At 36.3% G+C, this 21285-nt stretch overlaps 1 protein-coding gene across 1 annotated transcript in view; it reads left to right on the top strand.

The window, feature by feature from the left end:
* Positions 1 to 5048: 5048 nt before the first annotated feature.
* cac (calcium voltage-gated channel subunit cacophony) overlaps positions 5049 to 21285 on the top strand; it is a 43099-nt gene continuing 26862 nt past the window's right edge. Inside the window, exons 1-7 of the mRNA XM_028313485.1 lie at positions 5049 to 5131; positions 11369 to 11503; positions 16170 to 16302; positions 16779 to 16918; positions 18211 to 18308; positions 18897 to 19052; positions 20607 to 20827. Coding sequence (XP_028169286.1) covers positions 5124 to 5131; positions 11369 to 11503; positions 16170 to 16302; positions 16779 to 16918; positions 18211 to 18308; positions 18897 to 19052; positions 20607 to 20827 — 891 coding nt within the window. The 5' untranslated portion in view covers positions 5049 to 5123. The remainder of the gene's footprint in view (positions 5132 to 11368; positions 11504 to 16169; positions 16303 to 16778; positions 16919 to 18210; positions 18309 to 18896; positions 19053 to 20606; positions 20828 to 21285) is intronic.

Here is a 21285-nt window from a genome sequence, read left to right on the forward strand (position 1 = left end):
GGATGCGGGCAGCGCAGGACCGTTCATTGTGGAAAACCTTGGGGGAGGCCTTTGTCTAGCAGTGGACGTCATTTGGCTGAAACGAACGAACGAACGAACGATGTGGTTAAATGAATCGCTTATTCCAACGATGAGAAAATTAATTATTTATCAATCTCTACATATTCACTTTGTGTGTAGGCACTAAAGTCAGCCTGCCTAGTATCCTCCTACGATGCAATATGTTTAACTATCAACCTACACAGCGTGTAGGCTCATCTAAGGCGAAATGCCGCGACCTTTCAATAATGATTCAACTAAGCCTTTCATTCCTTAATATCCATTAATTTATACAACGTTTAAAGACCTAATAATAAGCATTAATGAAGTGTTTTCTGTTTATTGCCCTCGCAGTAGCCCACGCGACGCTCCCCGTCCTACGTCACGGCTCTGATTGTTGAATCGTTCATATTTTCTATCGTCTGTGACTATAGGTAGGTAGTTTTGTTATGTGCATTGTTTGGTTCTATTTCCAGTGATGGTAACGAGACTTTTCTATCTGAGTACTTCAGACAATATTTAGGTCGATTTTCGTCAGTCAAAATACTTATATTATACATGTCTTGCGAGATGATAGCAAATAGAAGCTAAATGACGACGATTGCTGTTTATACAAAACTAGCAACCTCGAATCTCGACTATATCCATGCAAACTGCAATCATGGAACTTTTTTTATAAGTCCATGACTGCTATATTACCCATTTGTTTGTATTTTTTTATAGCTGTAAATTTTCTACGCCTCCAAGGGAGCTTTATCTACTTAGGTAGGTATTTGACTATTATGACAATACTTTTTATATCCATAAGAATCGACGGATGCTTTTGTTATGAGTCCTAAATGTCAAAGTTTCAGGCATTAAATATTCCAAATTCTTAATGCAGAATAGGTACCTACCTATCCTGACCAACAACTCAAGCTCAACTTACTACCTAAGGTTAACACTCCGCTTTTACAAAAAAAACACCTTTAACACTAGCCTTAAGATTACCAAAAAAGAAACAAGTCTTTATTTTGACACATTTTTAATCAAAACATAATTTTTGACAAGAAATATTGTCTCCAACGTTTCTCGCCTAAGCTATATCCGAGCAAGACAAATCCTGTCATATCCAGCATCAAAGTAGTCATCCATCCTCGGCGTTTTTCTCACGCCCTCGTTAATTATACAGTCAAACATCGCCGGTTGCGTAAGGGGCGCCGGCCGAAAGCGGCGACGCTGCAACGCAGTGCGTCGAGTTGGCGCCGCGCCGTCGCGGCCGCCGGCGCCGACGCGTCTCGTAACGGCGAATCAGGATAGGGCTGTCTTCTTTGATTAGAGACGATCCTGTCTTCATTGACTAGATGAAATCCTTTCTCATAATCTCTTATGCGCTGTGAACGTTAGGTGAAGAGAATCCTAACATCAATAGTCATGCAACGCGAAAGTTTATTTAAGTAACTTTAATGAATACTTAAAGAAAATGAACTGTAAGAAATTCGATGGGTATCAAAAATTACAAATGATTACAGAACGAATTCATTTTTCTTACTTAATCTTAGATACTTACCGGTTTCTGGTGAACAAACATCATTCAAATGAGGTTTTTGAACTTATAACCAATATGTCACCAACAACAAAATGTGTATCTTGTTGAAGTTAATTTTAATAGATAGTTCATACTTTTTATGTCGCGAAAAAGTAAGCATTTAATGTTAAAAAGGCTATAGCAGAAATAAATATAATGGCTAATGCTATCACATAGTGTGGTAGGCCGGTTACTTGTGTCAACCCTACCGCAGATAACCAGGCGCCTTGCTGTTGGAACGATCCCAGCCCCATTTTTTGCTATTGATGTAGGCTTCGAGGTCGCCGCCGCTGTTATGGTAATGGGAAAGCCTATGGTGTAGCCAATGCTACAATTTGTCAGAGCTGACTGGCTACGACAATTCATAAGACAGACGCGAGGCTGAGTATTTCTAGATTTATATTTATATTTACACGCACTAACATGTTTGCGATGAGATGTCTGAAGGATAAACGGTGTCATATTGTGTAGGCAATGTAGGCATGCATGTCAATTTGTGAGAGTGCTCCAATCACGTCTTATTAGGACCCTATTGACGTCAGTCAGCATCACAAGATAGTGTGAATAGTGAGTGCGATACTGATGAGTAAATCTAAGCTAATCAATGTACCTACTATAACTTTTTGTTTGGTACATTTTATTTCACAGCTAAGCAGCTGAACCAATTTTTATGTAAAACATTTTTGTGTAAATTAGGCCTTGGAGGAAATAAGCTTTTTCGAAAAATAACAACTTGGTATAAAATCAGGAATTAATGTTTCTGTAAGAATGAATGAAAATTAAATGTTAACTATCAGCCGAAATCCACGTTAAAAAAACCCTTTTGAACCTTATTCTTTTTTAAGCCATCAATATTTAAACGAATGTTTTCAAACTCATTTTGTAGCCGTTGAACAATGTATCAGTTCAGCATGAACAAAGTAAAACTCATGTTGATGTTGTTTATTGGCAACAACAATATCGGTCACATAAGTAAACAGTTCCAAAATTAACAAAAGCATAGACATAAATCTGCTCGTCTAGCCACAAGGCCAATAAAAGTAAGTAACTAAGTAGATACAGCCTTCAAATATTATGTGCTGCTCATACGTAAATAATCCAATTACATAAAGAGGCCGTAACTAGCAAATAGATAGAAATATTGGACAAAATGGAAAGTGGCCAAGTGGATCACTGCGTACATAGATAAATTATATAGTCTACTGGCATACTTTAATGTAGCCAGATCCAAGTGGGTGATAGTCTACCTATAAGTTAGGTATGAGCAACTTTTCTCGACTAGTCTTTGCCGTTGCTTCTGCTCTCATGGGTTTCGAGATTTCAGATTGGAAGAGATTTGTAACTCGCGAAAACCGTTTATGTAGTTGTCTTATGATGACGTAGTCGTTTACAAAAGCAAATTAGTAACTGAACAAACAATCACACAAATTAAATAAATAGTAAGTATTTATCACCTTTGCCTACGAAATAATTTCACTCTCAGTATTGATTGTGTTTTAATTATGTGCTTGCTGTCATATAGGTACGAACTTTGTTTTCGTATTTATCACTGATATCAAATATATTATATTTTAGCAATTAAAGTTAAACGGTTGCGCGTGCATCAATGTTAGCTGTGTTAAACACTTAAATATTATGTTAATTATTTTCGTTTAAAAAAACAATATTTTTAAACTCACCTCGCAAATACTTACAAGCTACTACTGGATGGTTAGCGATAGTTATCACTTCGACAAAATGGAAGACTCGTCAATAAAATTCTTAAAAGCGTTATCTTCATACAAATTCCGCAGAGAATTTAGTCGTATGTTACTTTTACACCTAAGTAGGTTCATTATTGCCATAACAATAGAAGGGCATCTATTTTTTTCTTTTTAATCTGTCAATTTTAAATTCAGAAGTCGGTAGATACAAAAAAGTAAACATCAAAAAGTTTTCGTGCATTACTCATTCAATTTATTAGTTGCCAGTGTCAGCCACACATTGTTTATCGTTCCTCAGTTAAAATAAACAAACGTTTTAATTTAACTTCCTGAATCAGTGAATGCCAGTGATAATAATAGTCCAGTCAATGAATGCTTTAACGACGGTGTAGAGAGAAATCCATTTAACACAATTTCTGACCTCGGGACTTTATTTAAACTAGTTAGGTGGTGAACATAGCAAAAGTCCCCGCCCTTAGCCCTTAAGCCGGCGGGGAGAGGGGGGTTTAAAGGTACCACTTTTCGGTTTTTCGCTTAATCCTCGGAAACTATGCGTCCTAGTGACATGACTACTATGAACCAAAAAAAGCTTATTCAATTTTCTACAGGTGAGATAGTCAAGTTTTTCTATATCTTGTATAGTTTTCGCGGCATCTGCTCTAGAAGGTCTGTAATATTGGAAATTTTATTTTTGTCTTACATGTTCCCATTAGGAGAAAATCGACTAAATCAACATTGAGCTAATATTCTAGACATGCGGGAGCATGTTAAGCCTAGTTCCAGGGAGGGGACTGCACCGTGAGTATATTTAGACGAACCACTTGGAGCCACTTTCGACTCCTCATCACTCAAAAAGTACTGTGCATTAACACTTCAAATTTGGCTCATGTGTTGAGACTTGCAAGATAAACATCAGCTTTAAATTTCATAAATATACCTCAAACGGTTATTTAGGTATTGACGTTCAAAAATCGACATTTAGGGCACTAAAATCTATCTATCACCTGCGAAATATTAAAATTTACTGATTTTTTATTTGTTCCTTTGTATTTACACAACTACCTATCTGGATGTCAAATTTGAACCTTCAAGGTCATCTGGAAGTGGTTAGAATTTGGTCATAATGGCCATGTAGATTTTTGGACGTCAATACCTAAAGAACCATTTGAGGTATGTTTATGAAATTTGAAGCTGATGTTTATCTTGCAAGTCTCAATAGATGAGCCAAATTTGAAGTGTTAATGCATAGTACTTTTTGAGTGATGAGGAGTCAAAAGTGGCTCTAAGTGGTTCGTCTAAATATATGCACGGTGCAGTCCCCTCCCTGGAACTAGGCTTAACATGCTCCCGCATGTCTAGAATATTAGCTCAATGTTGATTTAGTCGATTTTCTCCTAATGGGAACATGTAAGACAAAAATAAAATTTCCAATATTACAGACCTTCTAGAGCAGATGCCGCGAAAACTATACAAGATATAGAAAAACTTGACTATCTCACCTGTAGAAAATTGAATAAGCTTTTTTTGGTTCATAGTAGTCATGTCACTAGGACGCATAGTTTCCGAGGATTAAGCGAAAAACCGAAAAGTGGTACCTTTAAACTCCCCTCTCTCCGGCGGCTCAAGGGCTAAGGGCGGGGACTTTTGCTATGTTCACCTCCTAACTAGTCTAAATAAAGTCCCGAAGTCAAAAATTGTGTTCCACGGTTTTCCATCTATAATGCTTTATTGACTGGACTATAAAGGGTACGACAGATAAACACTTGATGAATTAATTCTGAAGCGGAAAATTAACAAATGAATGCAGATTGTGTATGGCTGTGTGAGTAGCAATATTGTTGAAAATGCTTTTGTTATTTTAACGCGATTTCATTTAACTTTTATAATGGTAGGCCTGTGACAATTTGATATAAAACATATTTGTTTTATCTTGCATGCAATTATAAATTGTTACCAATTGATTGGTTATATCAAATGAAATATACTTTTTCACTAAGATAGATTTTCTATTAGATTGGAAAATTGGTTATGGTTTGAAAGTGCAATCATTGAAACCAGTAATTTTCTAATGAATATCAGATTAGGGGTTGTTAGCAAGTTATGTAGGTAATATACGCTTTGATGTGAGGTTTTTTATGTGAGGAATTAGGCAACATAAATGTGGTTTACAGATCAATCAGTAAATCTCAATAGAAAAGTTACAAAATAAGCCAGATAATTCAGAATGTAAACGAATCACAACAGGTATTTGGACAGTTAAAAATGAAGTCATTATTGAATGAATAAAAGAGAACTCTTTGATCTTAGCCAAAAGAACGTCTTAGTCTAAGTCTAAGTCACCATTTATCAAGAAGGATATTCTTTTATCATTCAAATGCCAATTCGTATACGAAATCGTACAAATCGTAAGTAAGTGTGTGTATTAATCCCATACTTATACTCGTAGTTTGACGCGAGTTAATTAATTTATCTATGGCACATAATATTGTCACATCACGGTCCGAAATAACGAGGATGCATTGTTTATGCCTAAGCCGACTGTGTCAGCCTCCTTGCAGCATGAATAAAAAAACCCAACCAACAAAAAAACACTTGATCACGTTGAAGACTGTCCCCATTAAAGCAGCAACGAAACCAAGTCCATATTTTCGTTTCTACACCGCACGATGATCCACATAGCTATATTTATAAATCTGAGGTAATGAGGCGAGGGGAGGGCAAGATGCGTCGCGGCCTTCGTAAGGCCGATCACTCGACCCTCCCCCCACCCCCCTCCAAGCCATGCCCCGCAAACCTGGTGAAAGATTTTGGGGGTTCGTTTTAAAATAGATTGGGTTGTGCAACGTTAAAGAAAAAGCCGTCTTTTACGAAATATAATTAAGACTGTTAGATCAGTTATAATTTGGGGAAGCTTCTTTAGAACGTTCGCATTTTTTATCTTATTTCGTAGATTTTAAATTAAATTTTCTTTTAGTCTAAGCTATTTGACGATAACTTTTAAGTTGAGAATATTTTTTTAATTTTTAGACCAAAAAGTTCCATTAATATTTGAATTTTAAGTAGTAAACTTATATTGGGTTAATTGAATCAAAAGGCATAATTTTAACATAGACACTTACACATAAAAAAATATTACAATACACTTTTATGTACAAAAAGCCAAAATTCACCGAATTGTCGTAGCAAACTGCTCAAGTGCTACGAATCTACCGTAGCACGTAGCACAGATCATTTACAATGAAACTTAGATACTTGAGCAATTCAATCGTAGATGCTACGAATAGGGACATTACAAATTCATAAGGCTCCCCCAAATAATCTGACAGGTGTACGACATTAAATATTGGGCTTGAAATAGCTATCATCGTTTTATTTCATGTTATGCATTTATCGAAAACTTATTGAAATACTTTATCGCGAAATGCTCTAAAATCTACCTATACAAATAAAGAGGATTTTTTTTGCTGTATTTTCAATAAACGTAGCATATTTTATTATACGAAATGGACACAGTAACATGAGTTAAATTGATGCTGCTGACCATAACTCATCGGTCAGTGACATGTGGATCAGTAACATGACCTCAAATCAAGAAAGTATAAGGATTCGCCACACTGGGAGCTTTCTGCGGTCAGCAGTCAGTTCAAAGTGGCCGGGCACGAGTAAAGAACGCAAACCGCTGACAGATTACCTTGTCACGTTCGCTGACCGACAAGGTTGTTTATACATTATACAGGCTGCCTCATTTTGACCTGACTGCAGATCGCAGAACGCATCCAGTGTGTCAAATCCTAAAACGTTAATGTAGCCTACATAGTAGAAAAATAAAGTTATGCTTTATATTTATACATTAAAAAGATAAACATTCAACTATACATGTATAATTGAAAGCATTAGAGAAATCTCATTTTCCGTAAAGTGAATAACGCTTTTAAAGTTAATAATCATACTGAGCAATCATTATCATACGAACTGCAGAGAGTTCGTATTATAAACTTACTAATAAAACGCCTCATAGTATTAACTAAATGTTATTTCACAGGGGTCACCCAGTCGCACTGTCTAAAGTGCAAAGTTCTTGCTTTGGTAAGAATATGTTTCGCGTAAAATTATCGGTATAATTCCAAAAGTACAGACGTCTAGCCTCAACTGAACTACGTCATAAATCCACTAATTGTTATCAACCGAAGTCGCATTCCCCCAAATAGGTTCTAGTTATTCTCGTCATAGCCGCTCCGTTGACCTAGATCTAAAAGTGTGGGGTCATTTACATCGTTCGATTCGCCTGTAACACGATTGAAACAGGGATGTTAAGGATATGAAGTTTCGGTTACGGATACGGTTACGGATAATAATATTATACCGGTTACGGTTACTATTAATATGAAATCATTTCGGACTATCCGAAAGTCTCGGATAATTTTGGTTACGGATATAATGTAAAATTCTAATAGCAAGATGCTGCGCGACCCACATAGCCACTTTATATACTATGACGACACCTATGCGCTATGATAAAGTTAAAACAGGCGGGGATATTAGATGTTTAGATGGTGCTAGGGAATGCCAGTCAAGTAACATAATACTATAAAATATTAAGATTTAGACTCCGCCTTTATCAGAAACTATCCGAAACTTTCGAATCGGTTTCGGTTAAGGTTACGGATATTTTTTAATACGGATATCTGATAATTTCGGTTACAGTTAATATCCATAACATCCCTAGATCGAAACAGCAAAAGGCTGCTTTCGTAACGGAATTAATAATGACGATTGAATGTTCTTGCTACGAAATGCTGCACGTGCGAGGGAATTGCCGTATCGAGTTGAATACGGTTACTTTGAATTGTAAGACAATGTAGTTGATCAACGAATCAAGTTTATCACAGCACTTGAGGTCTAATAAATTGTAAATATCATAATAGTCTATTAAAACATGATCTTATTGGCAGCTAATGGTGCAACGAAAGAAATTAAAAACTTTGTCTGGAATGTAGAAAGTTTTGGTTAAGATTTCTTTCAATACTTGCCTAACCTAACATACATGAATAGGTAGTTAGATATCGTCAACAATATTGGGGTCGAAATATACGTAGATATACCTAATCTATTATTAACTCGTTCTGTTTTTTAATTTAAGTAAACGTATTGTATTAAGAACCACTAACCAGTAATTACTGAGTTTCAATATGTTTATGTCAAATAATATGTAATGTCATGGTTTTTCCACAAACTCACTCCGGTATGCGTAATAGTATTACTAATTAAAACACAACCGCACTTACATGACACAAGTACTATGAACATTATATCTGGGGGCACGGCAGTGCCCCCGCCAAGTCGAGCGCGAAGCAAACACTGCCGTACCATCCTTTACTCGAACCATTTCGCCGCATTTTCAGGCCCCTATTTGAGAACCTCTGGATAAGACCAGAACGCAGAAATTTTCGTCATCTAGTAAGCTATAATCACATACTTAAAATCCAAAATTTCAAGTCTGTAGGTCATTTAGTTCCGAAGTTATGCAAAAGCAAAGTTTCGCATTTACGACACTCACTCACTNAGTCTCGATGGAGCTGCTTGTTTATCTCTAAAAAGTAATGAAATCTAGACAAAGTCGTGCCAAGTCTATGGTTCCTTACTGCGATTTCTTTATTATTATAGTTAATGTTGTGTGACTTGGCCGTTGAACAATCTTTATTAAGATAATCATACATAAGTATTATTGAAATACGCAGCTTTATTAAACCTACAATTGAATGGTTATTGTTGAATCAACGTTTTCCAAGTGGCAATTTTCCATCGTCAATGGGTAGCGGTTCTGGCGACAGATTGGTGCAATGGTATCATGGAGCACCTGGTTTTGTACCCTTCAACGGCCAAGTCACACAACATTGACTATAATAATAAAGAAATCGCAGTAAGGAACCATAGACTTGGCACGACTTTGTCTAGATTTCATTACTTTTTAGAGATAAACAAGCAGCTCCATCGAGACTTGGCTAGTTTTTTACAGAATGTTTTTAGTGGGATTTCAATATTTCCGGGAGCATTCGCTTTTGAAAGAAAAAAGAATTATTATTGTGTATTCAGTATCATCGGTGTTTGGTTTGTGAGCATTAGTTGAAGGAGCAACCGTCACCAAAACACATTTGTGTTGTTTTTGTCGGTTGTTTTTCGTAATCTATGCAAGAGTACAAACACTAAGCAATATACTGTTGGGTTCAGTGTCTCTAGAAAAAGCTTAGAGGAAGCTTTTTATACGGGCACTTCTTCGCATTAATCATCCCTTACTGTGTCCCTAAATTGAGAACATTTTTCATTAATTTAAATATTGTGCTTTTTATAAAGTTTATTAGAAATGTATCATGAACAAATTACATTTATCCCTTCAGTAAGCTAAATATGTATATTTGTGTTAGTTTACATACTTTATCAATTCCGAATCTACATATAAAAAATGTCATATTGTATTGTCACTATCGTATAATTGTGCATCATACGACGCGTAAAATTAGCGTGTAACAAACGCGCGAAACAAAAGCTCGCGTACCAAATCGAAAAAATGAACCCCCCTTTAATCCATTACGATCATTAACGTAACTTGCGACATGACGTCCTCATTTAACCGCTCGTATTGCGGAAGAGGGAATGTGAAATTAAAATTGGGGCAGTTTATTTCCCAAGTGACATGCTTTCAAGCATATCATAAAGATAGCAAGCCACGGCCTCTGAGCGCTCGGTCTCACGAGACCTGGTATAACGCTGGGTAAACAAACGTACAGTCGGCCTAGAAAGTATCGTGAATCATCTCATGGTGCAAGAAAATATCAGTAACAGCTACTTATTACAAGCTTTTTATTTAATAATGCCCGATTGAACAAGTTGCAAATTCCAATTCCAATTGAGAGTTATTATACTTGTTTACATTTATTTTAAAACTCGAAAGTATACTGCCTTTGAACCAAAATGGATAATGTCCTTTTGAACACGCTTTTATTAGGTCGTTGTGTTTGTAACTATGTAATGGAATGTAAGAATCTGAATTACACGCACTTCTAATTCTTGTACCATCATGAAACTTGGCAATTATATGTAGATTAGATGACTATATTAAGGTACCATCGAGCTGGTCTGGGACTGGAACTCCTGAACGAAACGGCGGAATCGCATCGAATTTGGGTTCATTGAATTTGTCTTATCGAGCTAATTAAAAGCGTGTTTTTAGATTATAAACTACTACTTTAGTTATTCAGTTGCACGTCCTTGTGCGATTTTAGTCAAATTATTTTTACAGAAAAATAGACTATCAATAGCTATAGAATGTAGGTACTAACAACCATAAGGTTCACATCTAGTTCGACTTTACATAGATGTGCTAAATGCAAATGTTATCAGCGAGAACTTTAATTAATATAATGCATCCCGCATGCCCTTCCCGTGTTGTCACACGATGCCGAGGCACTGACCTACATTTGGCGAGTCTATTCAATTTGTTGTTCATATACAGGGTGTTAGGTAAATGGGTATATGAGCCGACACTAGCCTATGTTAACATGGGCATATAAATGAAATGGTGAAGTCAGAAATTTGATATCATCATTTAATTTTTTTTAATTTTCATACAAAATAAATTTTATAAAATCCGATTTGTATGAAATTTAAAATAATTAAAATGAAGATATCAATTTTCTGACTTCACCGTACCATTTATATGCTCATGTTAACATGGGCTAGTGTCGGCTCATGTACCCATTTACCTAACACCCTGTATACGACCACTTATATGCGCATAAGTTGAGGTCACCCTACTGACGACAATATTGGATTTGCCCTTTATTAATTGCGCTGACGTTGTTATGACGTTATTGCAAATTAGCCGCCACTGTTTTATTATTTCCACTTGTAGTATTATACTTGCCTATCTAGGGTAGGTAGGTATTTCTAAATACTGGTCTGGTCCTCAATGGGTTATAAGGAACATTAATTTTCCACACCTGTCGTCCTAATCTGAACCTTATTGTACACAATAATAACGTGTCATTCCCGGTGTTTGCAGGTTGGCGGCAGCGCAGGAGGCGGCGGGCGCGCAGGCTCGCGCTGCGCCAGCTGATACCATGGGCGGCGCGCACCAGCCCGCTGCTCCGGGGCCCAGCTCGCTGTTCATATTCTCCAACGAAAATCCTATTCGGAGGTGAGCATGTTACTTCATTATATTACAAACATAACCCTTCCATTTGCCTTCGCCAAAGTTGTATAGCTCAAAGAATGCTATTCGTATCGGAAGTGAGCAAGAGTTTTCACTGTACTATACGGCAATTACGCCAACTTTTATCATGGGCAACGCATAGCGGCTCTTCCATTCGGAAGAAAGCTCGTGACTGTAGGTACTGTATTAATGAAAATACGTCAATCATCAGGATAATCAATGTACCGTATGGGCAGTTTACGCTATGGTGTTTTATCTCGCTGCTCTGGGGCCCAGCTCGCTGTTCATATTCTCCAACAAAAATCCTATTCGGAGGTGAGAGATCACTTCACTATACACAATGTAGGTGTGCTTTGGAAACATGAAAGTGACATAATGCATTATTCAATACCTACAACATTACATCTGTTTCCACAATTTATTACACCGATTTTGTTGCGACAAGGAAACATTTCCGTGCTTTTAAGCAATTTTGTGAAAAATATTATTGGCAAGCAGCTAATTGCTCATAAGATTAGCCCCCTTAATTAACTTTCTCCTTGCCTTCACTGGTTGGGTTTTTATTGACGGTCAAGCTGTAGATCCTGGCTACACAGGAGTTGCAGCGGTGGGAATGAGAGGTGTCCCGTATACACAATGTACCATGGACAGTTCGCTCATAACAACCTAAGAGCTCAGAACTTCATTGCACTGTAGGTATAACGTAAATACGCAACTCACAAGGAGCGATAACTGATCGCTGATCTCGTAACAGATTGTTTTATCCCGTTGTTCCGAAACATGGCTCGATCTTCATATTCTTCATCTAAAATCCTATTCGGAGGTGAGCATGTTACTGCACTGTATTATGAAAATATGCATCACATATTTGATATTAGACACAGCTGTTGATAATATTGGACAATTATTTTCGTAAAGTGCAGTTAATAGCTGACAGCTTAATGTTCATAAATGCCCGTATCTGTAAACTTCTATCCCATCAAAAACAATACTTGTCAAAAAAACCAAGTCTCGCAACTCAGTTGTTCTACGGTAAAAAGTTGTGAGATCCATGTAATACCAAGTCCAGGCCAGGAAATCTTTAACGTTTTACATAAAATATTGACTTGGCCATCGCACTAAATAATTTAATTTACACGTGTTTTCATGCGATGGCCAAGTCAATATATTTATGTAAAACGTTAAAGATTTCCTGGCCTGGACTTGGTATTACATGGATCTCACAACTTTTTACCGTAGAACAACTGAGTTGCGAGACTTGGTTTTTTTGACAAGTATTGTTTTTGATGGGATCTCATTTCTTTTTGTATTTTGTAGACAGCAGTTATGTATCTAGAAAACTGGACCGAAATTGAAAAATTTTACTCGACTTGGCGGTTGCACTACCGTGCCCCCAAATATTTTAGTTTTTCCTTGATTCATACACCAAACACTACTTATATTCCAAATTTGAAGCTTCTAGGTCTGCTAGAAGTGCCTTAGAGTTTTGATGATCGGTGAGTCAGTCAGTGAGTCAGTCAGTGAGTCAGTGAGTGACAAAATTAAGTAACTTTGACCCGTTATAATTCTTAAACTACTGGTTCAAATTGAATGAAATTTTAAATATACCGTGTCTTTACAATTCCTGCATAGCTAATGAAAATTCAGCCTTCTAGTTTTATCCACAACGAAGTTACAGGCGGTCGAAAATGGCCTGAATTGCTTCGAGAAAAGGATGGTACGGCCGTGCCGCTTTTTTGCTCGACTTGGTGGGGGCACTGCCGTGCCCCCAGATTCTTTACTTTGCAATGGTATTATGCTACTGATAAAGAGCGGCAGATAATATCATCAGCTCGAGGTTCCATTGCCCAGGAGATCTATACAATAGGTGTATAACTTTCGTTATCACTCTCGATTTGATGAAGCCTTCTCAAAGCCTTGTCCTATCCATCACTGAATTGTCGGAAACACTGTTAAGCTTAGACTACAAATATCCACAATTACTATTGTATTCGCATTCCGCATGCATGTATTCCTAACGACCTTACCAATTTACAGTCTGTTGGCTATGCAGCAAAATTACGAGCGTAAATCATTTCTCTCAACCTCTCCAATGTTTGATAACTACTATCATACGACTGAGTAGGTACGCCCTTTCGACTAGCTCAGTCATCCGGACTACCTAAGACACTAACTACCGCAAAACCGCAAGTCTAGTAAGCCACATGCGTACAGTTTTTATGACAGAATAGTACTGTTGCAACTAAATGCAGTATTTAGCTTGACTTGCTATCGTACCTATGTTACATAGTTTTACACTGTAGAGTAAATAAAGTTTCATAAAAATACGTTCCTAACACAAGTGAGCTTGATATTTAATTAAGTTCATACTAATTACTTACCGTGATTTATTTTAATATCAAAAACATGAAATGGTCAAAGAGTAAATGTAAATTCCAGCCGCATTCGCTAAAAGTGAAGTGGCCATTAAGTATTTAAATGTGGAATAAACCCTTCCAACCCAGATCTCATGCAAATTCCTGAATTCACGACCAGAAATGAAGATGCATTTCTTGCTTGATGCCTCTTAATTATTACGTTTTCATTTGCATCAAGATGATGCATTTGATGCCGTTCTTTTTTATTCATTTGAATAATCATTTCGAGTTAGTGAATTAGTGTGTCGCCTAATTCGAGTAGGTATTATTATTTGAAATAGCTTCTATGAAAAAAATGAAATGAAATGTATTTTAATGTATTTATGATTGTGACTGTGTATCACTGTATTATGGGACCACTAGTTAACAACAATATTTAGATAGGTACACAAATTAATTTTATTTACTTGCAAAGCGGTTTCTAAATGAAAGTCAGCCAATTGGTTTGTAGTAGTAAAACGATTAATTTATTCATACGAGTAGCAGATAAAAGGATAGTTCACATACTTGTTGCCCTGGCACGTCACAACTAAATCGATCTCACCGTGATCGTGAACTCTTAGGTCCGTATTACCACAGAAACGAAGTTTAAAACTATTCTATCGCAATTGATTGAATTTATTGAGGCTTTTGATAAGTCGAATATTTAGATCAATCACGAGACAGAATCGATGATAGAAGTTAAGTCGAATTTTAAGATCTTGATCGTCGTTACGGATTTATACACGAACATACTTTTAAAAATCATTTTTGTCAAACTGTTATTTATTAAAGTGCTACACAAGTATTAAAACGACGCTAATTTTATTTAGTAGGTACTTGTTAACGCCAACAGAACAAACTCCCACTAACAAATGCTATCGATAAACAATAATTGCCAAACGTCAAATACTCGGAATCCGAATAATTCACGTTTAGTCACGGAAGAAATGCGTAATCGGCTAAATTATGTATATAGGACGGGTCAGAGAATATTAACCGAAGAACTGCAACATACCCTCCCTGCAACGGTGGAACGGTGCCAGTTCTTGTAAACTGCGATATTTAGGTGCGTTATAAATATTTGCTTTGAATGCAACGACTTTACGAGATGCTCGTGATTGTGAGATTTTGCGAGAGTATTACATCCTACTTACAGAAAGTTTTTTGTTGGATACTATGGCTGATCTGAAATACTACGCTTTATTTCTTTGTGATTTTGATTGAAAAAAATGTAACTTTACTATTTCTATTTTCATAATAACGGAAACAGTAGAATTTAATTTAATTGACGAGAAACATAAATCCCCCAGGTGATTCTAGATTTCCAGCCTAATATTACGGATTTGTTTTTTGTTAATCAACATACTTTATTATTAATTCTGGCGACTGCCAATAAGTACTATTTACTCTTTGGTTATTTAAAACTAGTTAAATTAGGAGTTTTGGTATTACATTTTGGTGTGTTTAATGTACCTAATTGTGAAATATTGAATCCTACTACACTGAAAAACGACACCCATACTTCCCAATCTCAACTCACAAGCACTAGCTAAAACTACTAAAAAAAAAACTTCGCAAGTGTCAGAACTTTACTTCATCAAGTAATGCCTTTAATGTGCCTATCTTGATGACGTGTTGTATATGCACGTGTCAGACACGATAGCAATTTTCCGATTAATAGACAGTTTAGCACTAAACAGTGTATCAAACGGCACTTATGTCGCTATAACTAATTATCCCCACCGGCGGCGCAATAAGGCTGTAATTAGGTACAAGCGTTTGATAAAAGATTCCACTTTCAACTGTTTAGACAGAATGACAATGGTTTTGTTACAACCGTACATTATCAAATGAAAGTTTTAAAATGAAGCTTTAAAAAATAAACACACTTGATATTTGTCAGCGATGTTCACCAATGAGAGCGACTTTTTTCTGCAAGTAATATGGATATAGAAAGAAGATAAAAAGGGAACCCAAGATTTAGGTCGTAAGGGCAATTAATTTTATCTCGGTTGATGATATACCAGACACTTGGCAATGTTTCAAAAAGCAGTCGTCCATTGTTAATGCATGATTTATTGTACAAGATATCTCATGACTAGACTATACCATACCATGTCCTACATAATAAGATCTAGGTTATTGAATAATCGCGAGCTTGTATGCAGGCAGCGCCATCTCTTGTTCAAAATAAGAACCCTATCATTCCGTTGGTGAAAAGTTTGCTAATCGAATATAACTTCTATTTCCAGGTATACAAAATTCATCATCGAGTGGCCGCCCTTCGAGTACGCGGTGCTGCTTACCATCATCGCCAACTGCGTGGTGCTGGCGCTGGAGGAGCATTTGCCTAACGGCGATAAGACCGTCTTAGCACAGAATTTGGTACGTTAAACATATATTTTTTAAATACTATAATTGCAAATCAAAATCAGATAACCTCTCTGTCTCTGATCTGTTGTACTCTGAAAGCTACCAAGCAAATTTTTGAAGGCCTATTGCGTCCGTATCATGAAAAAGATAAAGATATTTATTTACATAAACATGTGTGAAAACAAATGAAGTAGTAAGTATTACTGGTATTACAAAAACGCTCAAAACTCAATTCAAACTCAGGTAGGGATTAGATGAATGTTATTATTTTGACCCATTACAAGAAGTTCTATAAATGAACCTTTAGCAAAGACCAAAAAAAAATTTAAACGTTGATTGTTTTATTGGTTTTTGGCTTTAGTGTTCTAAAGAGCAATTATTTTAAAACTCAGTCACTTGTAAATCCCTAGAAACAAAGAAAGCATTCTAGTATTGCGAACTGTGTTTTTTGTGTTGATATTAACATTTTTGTTTTCTTTTTGTTGCAGGAAGAGACCGAGACGTACTTTTTAGGAATATTTTGTGTAGAAGCCTCGTTAAAAATCTTAGCCTTAGGTTTTGTTTTACACAGGGGATCGTACCTTAGGAACGTTTGGAACATCATGGATTTTTTCGTTGTAGTAACTGGGTGAGTATTGCATTTTATTACTAGTGTTTTATCTTAGATGTGTTTGTTAAAAACTTTTCATTATTAGGATTGTGGATTGAACTAATCATAAAGAACAATCCAATTCAAAAACTATTTACTATGCCATCAATGTTGTTCTTTACAATGTTCATGCGAATATGCATTTTGTATGAATGAATCTTTGAATATGTTGGCATGCCTTATCAATGTGCATTTTATCGGTCTTCTTTCATAAACTGTATTAGTATCTCTTCATAAGTTAAAATTACTATTTGTAAGAAATATTATTACGCTTGTAAAATGTGTGCTTGGTTTTAGTTTTGATCAAATAAAGACTGTAATGCCAAAATATTGAAAGACTCAGAAATTCATACGACCAATCAGTTGTGATCAATCAGGCCACCAATTGGTTTAAATTGTCAGTCAAAAGTTCGCCAAAAATCTTAGTCAGGTGCCACAGAGTGTGTTTACCTTACTGAACGAATAATGACAAAAACTAGGTCGATGACGATATTCGCCGAATACAACGTGGACGTTGACCTGCGGATGCTGCGCTCATTCAGAGTGCTTCGCCCGCTCAAGCTCGTCTCGCGGATACCAAGTAATTCACAGTAATTGGCGAACCGTTCACATAATACCTACCTTATTTGTATAGAACGTTCTCGCTAGATATTTTCGAATTTCGAATTTTCCAACGTAGACGTCGCTAGTGTTTTTTGAAAATAGAACTTTTCAATTCTTAGTAAAAACGTAGCGTCGAACTCTCGGCACACTTTATGAGACGTTTCGTTACAGCTTAGACAATGTGTGATACTTATTTTATTGATTAATGGAAAATGTTTAAATGTTATTTGGATCAGCTACGTGTTGCATAATAGTAACGATTTGCTATAATTGTGTATTGCGTAGGTAAAATATAAAAGTTTAATATGTAAGAAATTAGATAAAGAAATGATACTAGGTGTGAATAAATATGGTGTATTTAGATTAAAATGCGTAATAAACGTGTGATTAGTTTATAATAATCTGACTAATTAGATACACGATATTTAGATGGTAGAAATTAAGCTAGACGATTCATTTTAAAATATTTTCATAATTAATAAACAAGGTCTGTGCTTTTACTTTAAATGAAACTCATTACTGTAACTCTTTTACAACGCCATTTTCATGACAAAAAAATACAAACTTATTAAAAAAGAACCCCAAAAAGCACAGACTTACGTAGAGGTTTTATTCCTAAGCTAGCTGCTAGTTTCAAGCTATAGTACCGAGTGATATGTGTTTGGCAGTATCATCACGCAGCTGCCGGTCGCGCCCGACGTCGACTTCAGGACCTTGCGTGCCATTAGGGTGCTGAGGCCCCTTAAATTAGTATCGGGCGTTCCTAGTGAGTTTTAGAACATTACTAGCTACACGTAGCAACATTAGCACTGGCTGTTGCATAACTTCTACAAGGACAACGAAACAAAATTAAAAATAAATCAATTCAGCTTGCAAACTCTTTCGATAGTATCGATTGTGTTACAAGCTGGCTGGAAATGACACCAGAAAAAATACGCCGTTCGATAAATTGAAAAAAGAACACCTGTCTTTTGTTTTCGAGCGAAGTTATGCAACAGCGCTCCCCATTATTCTTGTGCACGTTAACTAAACGTTTTCATTTGTTTTACCATTTTTATCATCTCCATAGCGTTAATCTTTCTTTCGTCTTATCTAGTATTGTATCGCTAGTTTGAATAGTTACCTTTGCCAATATACTTTAACCTGATCATCTCTGAATTGAACCTTTAAACTGATACCCTTGCCAAATAGCTTCAGTAATTCAATTTTCCAAACTAAAATTACAGTAAAATGACAGTCAATTAATGCTTTTCAATCTGTTCCGTAAAGTCCTTTCCTTCATTCTCATTCAAGCAATCGAAAATTACAATTTAAGCTTTCTTGGCATTATAATAAAGTTTGATTTCTCGTGTAGGTCTGCAAGTGGTCTTGAAGTCCATCATCAAGGCTATGGCCCCGTTGCTTCAGATCGGGCTGTTGGTGCTTTTCGCTATAGTCATCTTCGCCATTATAGGCCTCGAGTTCTACTCTGGGGCACTCCATAAGACTTGTTATACTTTAGAAGATATTAGTAAGTACTTAATTTTGTTATTATCCAAACCATAATACGTACACAGCCTACCACAAAATGTCTCTAATGGATTGTAAAATTTGTCCCAAAGGCGTTAACGATTCGAGGTCAAAATTTGGCAGATTTGAATAGATCTCTCATAATTTTATACGTTAGTTCCATGTTACGTTACGCGTAAGTCAGAAACTGGTGCCGGTTGATAAAAACATTTTACAGGACACCAAATAAAAAACCTAACTAATTCATGATCAACATACTCGTACTATCACTAGACGTATTTTCATAGTAACAGTCAAAACAATCAGTTTTTGCTGTCGAATTCAAATTTCAATAAATCACTATCCTCTGCTTCACATGTTGATGCAACTTTTACAATCAACAAACGCTTTCCAATTGAATGTTTTGTTTGTGTTGTATTTTAACTTCACCGCTACAAACAGATGCGCGTATTTCTGTTTCGGTTTTGTTTAACTGCGGTTTCATATTTATGGAACTGACATGAAAATAAATCGCAACTAGGACAGTAACTTTGATTTATTATTTTTGTGTCAAATTGGTTATGAAATCAGATAACTACACTCGCTAGTAAATGTATGGAGTCACCCTATTTGTCCCAAGCTATCTAAAGATCTAAATTACTAATGAAGATTAATATGGAATCATTTGAAATTTTGAAAGGTTAAGTTATAAACTTTAAATTGATACCATAGACACATCATCATCAGTCTTTTACTTAACTCTTTATAAGATCACTCGAACAAAACATAAGAGGTGTTTCGATACTTTTGCTTGCGAATAGGATAGTAAAGACCTCGTTGTCTAAAGTCATTCTCCACCTAATTATACAATCCACAAGCATACGATGAATTTCACAAAGTCTTATTTACTTTCCTTCTGAAGACTACATTAAAACACCAAAGAGGATTAGTGCCCTACATACAACGACCTAGCAACTGCAAGCAGCGTTAATGCTCACAAAAGATCGACCCAGTTTCATTAATTAACTAATTAATTACATCGCGAAACTTTGTCGAATGCACGCGAGAGCATTGCGAATCGGAAACTTTGTGCATATATTTTCTTGTTACTGGTAATGCACCACTATTTCCTGGGGTAAAATAAAAGTGCGATTGCGGGTAAAATATGGTTAATCATATGGGGCCAATTTTTCAATCGCTAAGGTAACTTTAGTTTTCATCATTATTAACAATTTAAGCCCTGAACGCGCGAAAACTTTTACATCATTTTTGGGCTCATTTTCGATCACAATGCTATGGCAACTTTTTTGCCACTGCCATATAAATTCTTTCGATTCATCGGGAATAAAAAGTTCTAAGTTCACCCACTTTATCTTTTAGAGTTAGACGTTTAACATATTGTTGACATTTCTGTAGGTTTGTTGTTACCAAATGTTTGATTTTGTTCTCTTGACTTTTGTCCTCTTTATGCCTAATTTTTGGGCTATGAGGCATAACTTTTATTCCTAATTTAATGGACAGATGTAAGCCATTATCAAATGTGTGCTATGTACTAAAACCCTTGTTCTACCAACAGATGAAATAATGAATGATGGCGACAATCCAACGCCTTGTAACGCGGACAACGTGTCGCTGGCGCCGTACGGGGCGCACGTGTGTGAGTACGATAAGAGCACGTGCCTCGAAAAGTGGGAGGGGCCGAACAAGGGCATCACGTCCTTCGACAACATCGGCTTTGCCATGCTCACTGTCTTCCAGTGCATCACCATGGAGGGCTGGACCGCCATCCTCTATTGGGTAAGTCACTTTCACACAAGTCATCAACCGTCAGCAAGTTCAGATACGTCTGATCATAATATTATCATCTATTAAGTCCTGTGTAGTTTTGGTTCGTTTCATTCAAATTCCCTCCACTGCCGCCCAAAGATTTTCACAACGACTGCTCTTGCGCTGACCGCATCCAGGCGCTTCCCACGACCTTCACCAGATCTCTTGGAAGTTCGTTTCAAACTTTCAACAACAATCATTAAAAGCTTCAACTACGTTTAATCGTTTTCCATGGCATTGTAATTGTGACCGGAATGTTTTCAGTGGATATCTGTTTAACGGTACTCGTCAATAGCTTGGTCAGATACCATCTGTTGACATAATCTTGGAGGAGTGGATTGCCATGTAATTAAGACAGTATTTTTCTTCATATCTTCACATTATTTGTAAACATCAACTTGACCACACTTAATAATATTCCAATGCAT

Source organism: Ostrinia furnacalis, unplaced genomic scaffold (genome assembly GCF_004193835.3).
Source record: "Ostrinia furnacalis isolate ACB-3 unplaced genomic scaffold, ASM419383v2 OfSCF4245, whole genome shotgun sequence".
NCBI lineage: Eukaryota > Metazoa > Arthropoda > Insecta > Lepidoptera > Crambidae > Ostrinia > Ostrinia furnacalis.